The 13285-nt window shown below is 36.8% G+C and overlaps 1 protein-coding gene across 1 annotated transcript in view; it reads left to right on the forward strand.

Annotated features, from left to right (window-relative positions):
- The window catches only part of LOC146138889 (cathepsin S-like), a 30200-nt gene that overhangs the window by 11254 nt on the left and 5661 nt on the right, over positions 1 to 13285 (forward strand). Inside the window, exon 2 of the mRNA XM_083394724.1 lies at positions 12920 to 13059. Coding sequence (XP_083250850.1) covers positions 12920 to 13059 — 140 coding nt within the window. The remainder of the gene's footprint in view (positions 1 to 12919; positions 13060 to 13285) is intronic.

Below are 13285 nucleotides of genomic sequence, written 5' to 3' on the forward strand. Positions count from 1 at the left end.
GGGTAAGAACTCCCGCCCCCACTGGATACGCCACTGGGGGCAATGGATAGTGTATATTATTTTTAACCTTCATAAGTAATACATATTACAATTACAAATAATACTAATAATCACATTTTGAAATTCCAGAGAAAGGGGGGGGGGGGGGGGCAAAAATATATTTTCAAATGGCATAACGTTTGTAGTTTACGAAAACCGTTACATTTATCGACCAGGAATTATAACAAATGTTAAACCTTTAAGTTGTAACAGCAATTGTTTAGACTCGCGTAATACTTAAGCAAATGCGTAATACCGGCACCAAACTGTTTCATACGTAAGAAAAAAAAACTAAATAAAAAGTGCTTACCCGTGACCGGTTTACGACGGCGCTCGCTTAAGATGCGCGGTTCTCTCAAAGAAAGAGACTAATTTGTTTCTGTCTGGTAGCACATGACTTCGATTCCATTTTACCCTATCGCTTGCTGTCTGTCTCTATAAGACCACATGCCAGCGACTGGCCGGAGGACTTATGGCGTCGACACTAGACCAGCGATCGGCGGGTAAACCTTGCCATTTATTATAAGAGATAGAACAAAAGTTGAAAGGAAGGTGGTATTCTTAGTATAAATAAAAACTTGTAACACATATTGAAACATCTAAAACCTTTTTGTTTGATTAGATCTAGATTTACTGCCCTTTTTTTTCAGGGCCCGCCACTTATGAATAGCCCTACTCCTCGAGAAAAGCCAGCTGGCTCTAAATCGCGTCCAATGGCAAGATCTTCACAAAATATCTATCGCATGCCATCGTCAATCGACTACAGAGAAAAGGGTTGGGTTACTTCTGTGAAGGACCAGGGTCAGTGTGGAGGCTGCTACGCCTTCGCTGCTGTAAGTTTCCCTTACACTGATCTGAAAGCAGGAAAACTTTTTTGCGTGTGTTTTTTAATTTTGAACAATGTTGTCACACAATACATATTACACGTCTCCAGGAAATAACGTTGTTGCCTATTTTCATTATGTTTTGTTTATAGGGGCTGTATTTGCTATAATGGCCGGGTTCTACCATTGGTTTCCTTTACTTACGGGGTGGAACTTCAATCACTATCGGGGGTTGGCACATTTTTATGTAGTATTTCTAAGCGTGAATCTTACGTTTCTCCCTCAACATTACAGAAAAAAAAACTAAATCACTCCGTTCTCAACCCAGCTCACGAAGATTTTATGTGACCAACACACACAAAGTAAAAAGCTGCTGCGCTAACACTTAATCTAAGCTGACAGATCGTAACCGAACTTAGGTAAATGGACTACCAAAGTCCATGGCGCTAGGTTCATAATGATCCGGTTCGGGTTCGGTTGGAAAGAATTTATATTTTTAGAGGCTTATTGCGTAAAACTCTACTGTAGATTGGATGTAAAAGTACCGATTTATACGGATATTTTGGTCGCGTGTTTGTTTTACTCGCCAGTTTTGCGATAAGGCATGGAAGCCCTAGATCAGGGGTCGGCAACCTTTTTTACACTGCGGACCGGTTTAAAGCTAAAATTTTGTCGCGGACCGGCCTTAAAAAAACAACAACTACATAGTAAAGGAAATTTATTATAACTTTTTTCAATAAACGAATTAAAATGCATACGTTGTTTTTAAAAACTTTCTGCCTGAACATAAAAAAAATATTCAATTTTATTGTGGGACGTCGTTTGCATGATTTGATTCTATTGCACTTTAGGGTGAACGCGGTTAAGCATAAAAAATATATGATATTTTGGCCCTTTTTCGATATATTGTACATACGAGGAGTTAGATTTTACAAACAAAAATGCATTTTAGGATGTTGTGAAAGTGCTCGATATGGCCACAGCACACTGGTTTGTTTTGCACCTTCACAAGTGCTTAAAACTAATTGTGATTTTTCATATACCAATCAACCATGGAGTATATTTAAACGAAAGATAATGTGATTTGGATATAACAATACTTTCAATCGTTTTTGACTGTTCCTAGCCTTTTTCCGGCTTTTACGTACGGTTTGGGTTTAAATCAAAATTTTAATCTGGCAACCCTGCTACGGACCGGTAACGAACTCCTCGCGGACCGGCAGTTGCCGACCACTGCCCTAGATAAAACGCATATGCGCTCTCACGACCAGATGCCATGTGCTTGTAACACCAGTCGAAACTTCTCCTGTAGAAAATAGTGTTGTAATGACTGTTCCCACCGTTTTCAAATGACTTTACTGAAGTCTTTGACCAAAATGACTTGACTTGGCCATTTTGTCAAATATCTTAGGACTAAATTAAGTGTTTTTCATTAAAATTTATTAACTATTGCACCTTAAACAATTTTATTGCTGTATTTTGCGTTTGTGTTATATTTTAGTTAAATCGTTGCTCATAATAATCGGACGAGTTTGCCAATTTTTGAATAACAGTTTACTTTTATATCAATGACATGATTGGAATTGGCTTGGTCTAAACAATGACTTGACTAGGACTTGATTTGGGCAACCGATGACTTGGACAGGGACTTGACTTGTTATTTTTGCAAAAGACCAGACTTGGACTTAAGTTATTTTTCAAATGATTTGACTTGGACTTAAGTTACTTTTCTTGGAATTCAGTTGTTTTTTAAATGACTTGTTCACAACACTGGTATAATATACAAGGTGTGCACCACATTAATATGCAACTGAGCAAACTGACCTACTTCACTGTAAGCATGGGTCCACCAAAATTTTTCATGAAGGGCGGATAACTCTCAGGACTGACGATAGCGGTAACTGAAGGGAGTATTGATCAGCAACAATTTTGCATTCACCTAATTATTATAAAACGGAGAAACTGTTATTAATAGTTTATACCAAGATTTATAAAATTAAGTGAATGCCCCCGAACTCATAAAAAACACGTCAGCACATAAAAAAACATGCCAAAAAGGGCCAAACGGATTGCAAGTAAACATTAAGTGAAAGCAGGTAAATAAAACGTCTCTCCACAGTTTTTGCGCCGAGCATAAAATTTCATGTAAACAATCTAATGCAAACACAGATTTGTAACAAAATCTTAAATTTATTCGAGTTCTAAGCGTTGATGGTCGTAACGACAAAATTTAGTACAATTTGTTCAAAAAAATTGTATAACAATCGACGATTTTGACGTCACAGTGAAACAAGTATACAATTGGGGGAAAACACTTGGAACAGAACGTTTTTTGTCAATTGGAACAGAACGTTTTTTGTCAAAATTCTAGCTCAGTGTTGTATCCGACAAAGATTTCTGCTAAAAAAGTATCGCACGACCCCTGATCTAAGCCTCGTGGCGCACGAATTAGACATAATCAAGCATTTGCTTCATAATATTTCAGGTCGGTGTTATTGAGGCACAACACAAAAAGACCAACGATAAGCTTGTGAGTCTGAGCGTCCAGCAACTTCTTGATTGCTCTGACAACAAAGGATGTGTGGGTGGCAACGCCCAACTATGCTTCCAATGTGCTTCACACGGCCTGGCTGGTGAAATTGACTACCCTTTCGTGGGAGAGGTACTTTTGGCGTAAAAATCACATCCAATTTCGCAAACAAAGACGATACACGTAGCACTAATATCAAAACCCATAGAGAAGTAGGTATCATTTTGAACATTTCGAATAACCCTTTATTTATATTCAACAGGAGAGAAATTTAAAACGTTCAAAATGCTACCTACTTTTGTATGGGCTTTGATATTCTTACTACTTCTTACTAAAACCTCCAAAATTATTTTACGATTTATTCGAAACGTTAAGAACGCAACCCTACTTCTGTTTGGGGTATGATATTCATTCTACGTCTTACTACAACCTCGAACTATTATGCTCCAAAGACAATATAAGATAAACCTGGAAATCTGGTGGCACTGTTTAACGACAACTCTAATGACAACTTGCAAAACAAAATATCGCGCTCGCTCCGCTCGCCAGGTGCTCCCCGGACACAAAAAGTTTAATAAACACGGAACTAGTCTAACTAAAACGGTTATCGCGTAACTTTTATTACACTTTTTATATGTAGTATGGATGTCGACATGTGAACTAGAATTTTAAACTAACCAAACGCTATTTTTGCGCTTTGCATCAACAATGTACTGCCTTCTTAAATGTTTTGAAGTGCAAAAAAATATCCGAGGCACGCCTGAATAAAAGTTTTTCTAATATTTTAACAACACAATTCGGAGTTCGAATTTTGTGCGGCCCGCAGGGACCTTTCTTAGTTTTGTTTTGGCCCGCGACGAAAAAAATGTTGCCGACAATAACAAAGATTCCTACAATAAAAAACACTGACATTTCACACAATTAGGTTTCTTTGACCTAGGCAGCGAATGTCGCACTCCCGCACATGCTACGAAATTCTTTTAGTGCGTTATAATGTCCCTTTTAAGCGCTTTATATCTTGCTGCATAACGATTTTAGATTGCGAATTAGACCAGTGGTCTCAAACCGTGTCCAGAGATATTTGAGGATCTTTGGAAATCTGACGTTTACTTAATGGGTAGATTTCTAAAACCGCTCTTTGAATACTATTAGAGTATAACTAAGCAAGTTAAATTTCCTACATTATGTAGAGTTGATGTGTGTTGTTCAGGTGCCGTTTATTCTTACATCAAAGTAAATTACTGATACCGCAACCTATTCATTATTTCTGATGGCTGCCGCATTTAGGAACCACTCAATTAGACCAACACGGCTTTCCACAAAGATTTAAATAATGAAAAAGTCTTCGAAAAAACAATAACTCACGGTTTAAACCAGGGATGTCCAACCTGCCGCCCGCGGGCCACATTGCGGCCCGTCTGAAATTTTTGTGCGGCCCGCTAGTCATTTTCACTCCCAAGTAGTATTGTAAATGTTCAATATTAGCCTAATTAAAATGTGCCAGTCAGCCTTTAGGGGCGCACTAATAGTACAGTATGGGTAAAAAAATATGTATATAACTCTAAAGGCCCGTTATAACTCTAAAGAGCAATACTTAATCTTGAAACTTAATAGGTTCTGCGGCCCATTAAATTATTTCAAGTGTCAATGCGCCACTATAATAAAATGTTGGACATCCCTGATTTAAACTATTTAGAATGTAGCATTTAGACTAACTAAAATTTTTTTTAGCTAGGAGAATGCCAAAGCCAAATGATGGAAAAGGAGGTTAAAGTGAAATGTTGGTGGGACATAGAAAAGAGCGAAATCGCATTAAAGTACAGTCTTGTAAACTCTGGACCGGTAGCTGTGGGACTCCATATGCCAAAGGACTTTCTATTAATTAAGAACACCACAGGTGGGCTCTATTTCATTAAAATTTTTATTTTCCGAAATTTTATCAGTGTATAAACTGTTGCTACTAAGCATAATAATAATAACAAAAACAGGTACTTGGTAAGGTGTAATTCAATTCGAAAGAAGGCGACTTGAATAGGTTGTCAAAATGTTGGTTAAAAATTACAATAAACAGAGAAGTTGCCTTTTGATTACTATTTTCATCAGTGTGTTTCATCAGTGTGAAATATCCCACAATTTACATTCCAAAGCAACAAATTATTAATTAAGTTCATGTCGATCGACCCAAAACAAATAAAAAGCCTATTTTAATTACAAAAATACCTTTTCTTGAAACATAAAATTTTAATACTGATAATCTTTTAGATATTTACGACTCACAAGAACCACGTGAAGCCTGGCATGCTGTGCTGGTGGTTGGATACGGAACCAATTCGAAAGGTGTTGATTACTGGATCATCAAAAACAGGTGAGCAAACAAGATGCTCGTCAGATTTCTAAGCAGAAATTGTACACACATTTATTTTTAACCGGAACCCGCTAACGGGATGACGTTATTCTTGGACGGCTAACCTGACAACAACAATTTAAACTAGTCTGCAACAAACTAATAATTGAAAATCTATAACCAAGTAAAAACTGTTTTCATTATACATTTGGACCAAGTATTTGCACCAAAATTTTTGAAATTGAATTTTTTATTACTCTAAATGGGTATCATCCGTTAATTAACCTAAATTGCAATTATAAACGATAACAGCACATACATATATAACAGGATTTCACAAAATTGCTTTAATAAGGATTATTGCGCAAACAAGGCATGTTAAAAATAATCTATCCTCTGGTGAGGTTCGAACTTAAAACCTCGTCCATATCGGGACTGTCAATATACCGCCTAAGCTACGCAAACTCAGTGATAAAGCCAGTCACCAAACAACCATAGCAGCATTAACCTGCTTATAAAACTATTTCTATCTTTGAAAGTTCGAAATATATCCATAAAATAGCTGGAAGTATAAAATATAATTTTAGCAAGACCGTCTGTTTGTTTCAACAGTTGGGGAACTGGTTGGGGAAGCGGTGGCTACTGTCTGATGAAAAGAGGAGTCAATCTTTGTAATATTGCAGATGATTGCTGCCTTGCAAAAGTAGTTAAAGAAACATACTGTAATATATTGTGAAATACCAAGTTGCACATAAACCTGTATATATATTTTTATTGTCGTTGTTTTGTAACTTTTATTAATGTTACAATTCCAAAATATTGTAAATATCAAAATCTGCTTCATGGATATAACCTATATAGAGTTTTAGACTTTTCCTGAAAAACAATAAGCTTGTAAATTAATACAAATACTTGTGTTTTTTAACTCGAATCACAGCAATGTGACGATTTCACGCAACAACTGTATGAACAACTTAATAACAATTATAAGGATTTTAACCTGCATAATGATAAAATGGTTTCACGACATTACACAACAAATTTCTCTGAATTCGCTTCTTTCTTTTTAAGCTATTATTCTGTGAAATATTCCCAGTTGCGAAGTGATCGTTATAAGCCTGAAACAAGCTCTAACCCATTGAAACGTGCACTCGACCAAGTTTAACCTGCACAAGAGGGCAGGGTTTGACAGTAGCACGTAGTGTTGTTCATCCAGTCAATCGCAAGGCTAGTTAAGTGAGTCAAGAAGTCACCTTAAAACTGCGAAATAGTGTTTTATTAGGAGTTTGAATTATATCAGTATTTTAGGTTTATTATTTTGATGTTAAAGAGTGAATAGCTATTACTGTTTACATGCAGGGTCGGTTAAGAATGAACCAAGTCCAACTCCGTTAAAAATTAAAGGCGAGTCCGGCTCCGGCCCAATATGCGATTTCGTCGAGTCCCGAGTTCGACTCTACAGCCTGTATTCCGCAAAATTACGCAACTAAATACGGTGGATATTCAGCTATCCACTCATAGGGACCAAAGGGAAGTTGGCAGCTCGAAACTCTTTGCGTAATATCTCCGGAAGTAAACAAGATATCGATTAGAAATGTTTACACATTACTTAAAGCAACCTAAGCTAGCCAGCAATTAGACTTTTTTTTAAAAAAAACATAAAAATGTTAATATTCATATTTATGAATGTTAATATTCAGTAATATTTCGGCCCTTAAATTAAAATGTGCGCTAAGTGACTTTCATAGGGTGATAGCTACGAGTCTACTCTTCAAAATGAGATGGGGTCTCATATAATTTATTTACCCACAATACATGGTTGGAAAATATTCCACTATTTGCTATTCCGCCTTTACAATTTATGGTTGGCGGTCAAGTCCCTTTCAGCTACTGCGCATGCATAGTTTTACGTAGTACTACTTGACCCCCAAGTCCGCCTCTAGCAAAACAACCTGTCTCCGTCGAGTCCCGAACAAGGCCCCGACTCCACAACCCTGGTGCGAGCAGGGCCAGGGTAGGAAAATAACTGACCTGCGGTGAGGTTCGAACTCACGACCTCGGCCATACCGGGATTGTCGCCAAACATGGATCGTGTAGGGTCAAAAAATGGGCCGCTCTATGGTGATTCAATTCTGCGCAAACGAACTTTTTTCATTTCATTTTTCAAATATTTTCAATTCAATCATAGCTGAATTATTGGCTTTAAAAATCTGTAACCTGGATTATTGCATTATAAGTGGTTTGATAAACGTTTTGATGGCAGCCAGTTACAGTATAGCCATAGCCAACTACAGTAGCTGCTAAGACTAAGTGTAAGCTTTTAGTCACCAAACAAGCCACGCTGATATTATAAAGGAAAAAAGTCAGTTTCACCAATCACACTAAAATAAATCAATCATTTGTTTATAATTAATCATTGTTTCATAGAACTGTGTACTACATCCGGTTGTCTGTGTCTTTTTCTGTTTCATGCATGTCAGAAAAAGGAAATTTTTGTTATATTTGAGGCTTGGGTCGTGAGATGCTCATAAAACTCCGATTTGGGTGGCGCTCAAAAAGTTTAGAACCACTGCTCTACCAACCGAGTTACTTAGAGGGAAGCGATTCGAGAAACAACCATAGCACTGTTGCCTACTACGTATTGTAGTAAAACTAGCTTGCGGCGGGATTTAAACTCATGAATTCCAGCTAAATCGGGACTGCTCTATCAACTGAGTTACACTGACTTTCGAGCCCTGCTGCCTGCTGCACCATGTTTTTACTTACAGCCTTAATGCAGCGGAAGCAACAGCTCGTGTTTTCAGCAACTGAAACGTACATAAAAAAATGTGTATTCTAGCTATTACTGGGTAAGACATGTTTGTGTCTTTCCTCCATATGCAGTCCCAATTGGAGCACAAACACTCATACTTGTCACTGTAAAATAAAAAAGTGTTCCTGATTGTGTTTATTATCATTGCCTAAAGTATTCAAGCGCTCGCCAGCGCAATTCGTATTATCAGCTAAATGAAACGGTAACGACACAGCTTAAACAAGGGTTTCTAAAATGTTTCCGTTTGCCCACTGGAGGGCCCGGGTCTATTGTGGACCATGAGCATATATTGTAATTTTAATTTTGTGGTATTAATTGAGTAATCATACACATCTCTTGTGAAGTCACTTGGTCTTTTGTTTTCAATATAAAATTCCTATGATTTCTGTTGGCTGACATAATATTCCTTTATATATACTCCTCTATATTTTTTAATATTTAGTTCGTCTTTTAATCTCTTTATATTGGATGTGCTTCCATATAAACCTGGGGAAACCTATAAATTTCTCATGTCATACACTTTGCTGAAAACATAAATTTGTAAATATTTTTGCATTCAATAAATTCAGCCTTCAAAATCACATATCCTTTTTTTAAATTTGTAGTTATTTAACTTTTTTTATATATTTCTCAACTTTTACTTGTTTATTGAATGTTGGACATCTGACATAATAAAAGATTCACGAATAACTTCCTTTAGCAAGGCTACAAAACGTTACATTTGTTCACGAATTCGTCATATACTCCCGAAACGAGGGGTTATGTACTTGTATACCTAGTTAATGCATGAAACGAGGTTTCTTTCGAGTTTAAACGTCTAAAAAGTGTGATATTTTTATTCTTATATAATTAATCGGTGTGGCTACACAGCAATGTTCATAAATACGTGTTGCGGGGATCTTGTTATGTTCTAATAGGCTAAACGGAAAACCTAGTACAGCAGTCAATAAAATTCAGTCAAAATGGTTTCGATTCTTCGCTAGCGTGACGTCATAGTTTCGTTACGTCACAATGCCTCCGCACGCACGTCATCGACCACTTGAAAACATTTAAAGTGAAACGTTCTAGTTTCGAAGCATTTAAAACACCTGGTTGGGATAACCCCCCTACGAAGGTTTCATAATCAGGAGGATGCAACAAATATTTGCTGCAGAGTTTCGGGGCAAAATTTTCGTGCTAAAAACAGTTCACAAACATTACATCAACAAATTCCTCTAAAGACACTGGTTCTGGGCTAACAACGATTTATCAAAATGGGCAAAAACATTCTATGAACTTAATTAGGTTGGTGCAGAGCGTGAACAGTTTTTGGATTTATTAAGTTATAATAGGCAGGAAAAACTAAAGTCTTCCCCACACCCTCTTGGATCCGCCTGCTCTTTCCTGAATAAAAATGATACGTTTATTTCATAAACCCTATTAGTTCTAATGGTGTTAATTCGCATTGCTGTTCTACGACAAAAAAATAGTTAGGGATAGTTACAGCCTAATGGCATTTGGGAATATAAACAGGGCTACTAACTATACTTTGAACGACAAAGTCGTAGAATAACAGTTTAGGTGGTAAGGCATTTGCTGCCCAGTGAAAATGGTTTCAAACTCCGCTACTTTTTAAAGTCATAGTTTCGTTGTTTTAAAATTCCGCGGCGGCGCGCCATCTATTTTTAGAAACCTTGCCAAGCGAAGCCTTTTTGTTCGAAGCACTTAAAGCACCTGGTTGGGTTAGCCCCTCTTCTACGGTTGCATAATTCAGGAATACCAAAAATATGTGCTGCCGACTTTCGGAGGGGGGGAATTTTCGTCTACAAATAGCTCACAAACATTACATCAACAAATTCCTCTGAACACGCTACTTCTATTTGAACCACTAGTCAAGCGAAACATTCCAGTTTAGCAAACGGTCTCTCGCTATAAGACTGCAAGCAGGCAAGTTCGAAATTAGTCGAAAGTTTGTCGTGCAGCCTGCAAAGTTTAACCTGTAAAAAATGGCTGGGTTTTAAGACACAGTTTATAATATATAGTGTTCATCAATGCAGTTCCAGATAAGTAAAAAGCAACGCTTAGTGCAAAATCTTTGTTTTGTGTTACGGAGAAGGATTTAGGCTTATTAAAATCTAATCGTGGTTTGGGCAATAATGTTCTATATCAAAAGAGGGGTTCATATAATGCCTGGCATATCAAAAAAGGGTTTCATATAATGCCTGGTTGAAACGAGGGTTCATATAATGCCTGGCAAATATGTGCTGCCGAGTTTCGGGGCCAGATTTTCGTGTTGCAAAAAGTTCACAAACATTACAACAACAAATTCCTGCACAATGCTTCTATTTGAACCGCTAGTCAAGCGAAACATTCCAGTCCTGCAAACGGTCTCTCGCTAAAAAACTGAAAATAGAAAAACAAAGTTTGAAATTAAAGTTTAAAGCGCACTCAAAACATGGCTGGGTATTGCCGTAGCATGTTGTGTTTTGTAAACCTGTAGATCAAAATTTTGCCAATTTTTGTGTCTTATTTATACGTCACGCAGCCTTTAAACTAACTTATTGCCCTTTCGTTGCTGTAATTTCGGCCACTTTCATTAACAAAATCCCCAGTAAAGAACTTAAACCCAACGGATGTTTTTTATGGAACTTGCCTTTTACGATATTCGGGGACCAATTTTACGATCTCATATATCGTAAATAAAAATTTAGCGTGAGTTCTGATTATTTGTATCTTAGCGCTAATGTTCTGCCGCAGTAAGACTATCTGCCTGATTCTCAAAAATACCAAGAAACGTAAATACCATTATTAATTATTGACAACAAAAACGAGCTTAAGCATTACAGTAAATTACATACATTATGGACTAACAATCAACAACTATAATCAAAGACTTTTACATAACATTTTCCCTTATCATAGAATATATCTTCAAAACGGCAGCAATACATAGCGACAAATACGCTATACCAATTCCTATATCTGATTACTATCCTAATTACTATCCTAAATGATCCAACATTATCTACACAATAAAAAGTGATATCACATGCTATAGTCATACACAGATTCGCGAGGTAAATTGCGTGGTAACCGGCGCCTATGAAATGCACGAATGTTTAAAACCCACTGGGTTACTGAGTGTGTTAATTTAGTATTCCTTAAGTAATTACTAACGGCTAAAGATGTTGCAAGACCGCAACATTGCCTTAATGCAACCGTGAAGCAGAGCGATTCAAGAAGCATCGTTGAGTGTCACATTTTGTTTGGTCTTGCGGAATAGCATTTAAGCTTATTACTATATTTTCCATAATTTAAAGGTAATTATTCTTAGTCGGTTAAGATTTTGCGTAATTTTTGAAAGATTTAAACTTCTTTGCTGAATAACGCAACGTTAATAAAGATTTAAACTTCTTCGCTGAATAACGCAACGTTAATAAAAGATTTAAACTTCATCGCTAAATAACGCAACGTTAATAAATGATTTACGGCGAAAATGAGTTCAAGGTATAACAGAATAAGTTTGCAGTGTAATCCTATATTGGCATAAAATTAATGGAATTGTTCAACAAGTATAACCTTTTGTGTCAGGGGACTTACAAGGCTAAGATAGAAGAATTACGACAAATTTGAACAAATAGTGCCAGATATAATCCAACATACAACAACATTATGTATTGGGAATCATGGAAACAAGAACACGGTAAGACTTGGTAATGAAATGTTCGTTTACGAATAAACATTTTGCTTAGCAAAGTAGTTACCATATCTTTGACATTTCGGCTTTGGTATTCGTTCAAGTCCAAATAGCTAATATGCTCAAAAACGTATTCGTTCTATTTTATGAAACAGTTGCAATAAAATTAAAGGCCTTGACAGGCTTAGCGAATGACCTAATTTTAAGATGACGTCCCTTTAAGTTCATAACGACACTTGCATCAATAGTACACCGTGAAAGTTCAGTATAAGCATGCCAAGTGCAGTACTGTGAGACCAAAAGTCACGTAAAGGGTAGTTTATGCTTTACCACTAAGTCTGTGTAACTCAGTTAGAGCGGCGGTCCCGTTTTTACCGACTTTGTGAGTTCAAACCTTACCACCGACTAGTTTTATGAACTTGATGTAGCAGGCAACGGTCATATAGTTGATTTTTGACTTGCTCATCTCTGAGCTCAGTTGGTAGAGTGGCGGTCCCGTTCTGGCCGAGGTCCTCAGTTCCAATTTCTTTTTGTGCGTATTTTGTCTATCCTGGCTTTGCTGAACAAAATCTTTATTTGATCGATTAATTTCGAAAGACTATACAAGCGCTCCACAACTTCAATTCAATACCTATTTACCAGTGTAAACATAATAATATTTAAGATGTCAATTTTCGGTATTTTTCGTAATCAGGAAAGAGCTACTCGGAAGCAGAAGATGCAGAGAAGAAGCGAGTGTGGGAAGCAACTCTTGCTAAAGTGACAGCTCACAACCTAAAGTACGAACAAGGTCTGGTTTCCTATCAAATGGAGATGAACAAGTTTGCCGTAGAGGTGACTTGAAAACAAAATATATATATATTAGATCAGTGTTCTTGTATGACTTGATTTAAAAAAAGTAAATTTTGAACAAATAACTAGACTTGAAACTTGTCACTCGAACTTATATAATAGAAGATATGTAGTTACATACATGTTACCTAACTTACTGCGAAAGATACGCATACAGCAACTGGCCTAATCACCGGTAACGGCCTATGAATAATACACATATATATTA

Source organism: Ascidiella aspersa, chromosome 7 (genome assembly GCF_963924565.1).
Source record: "Ascidiella aspersa chromosome 7, kaAscAspe10.2, whole genome shotgun sequence".
Classification (NCBI taxonomy): domain Eukaryota; kingdom Metazoa; phylum Chordata; class Ascidiacea; order Phlebobranchia; family Ascidiidae; genus Ascidiella; species Ascidiella aspersa.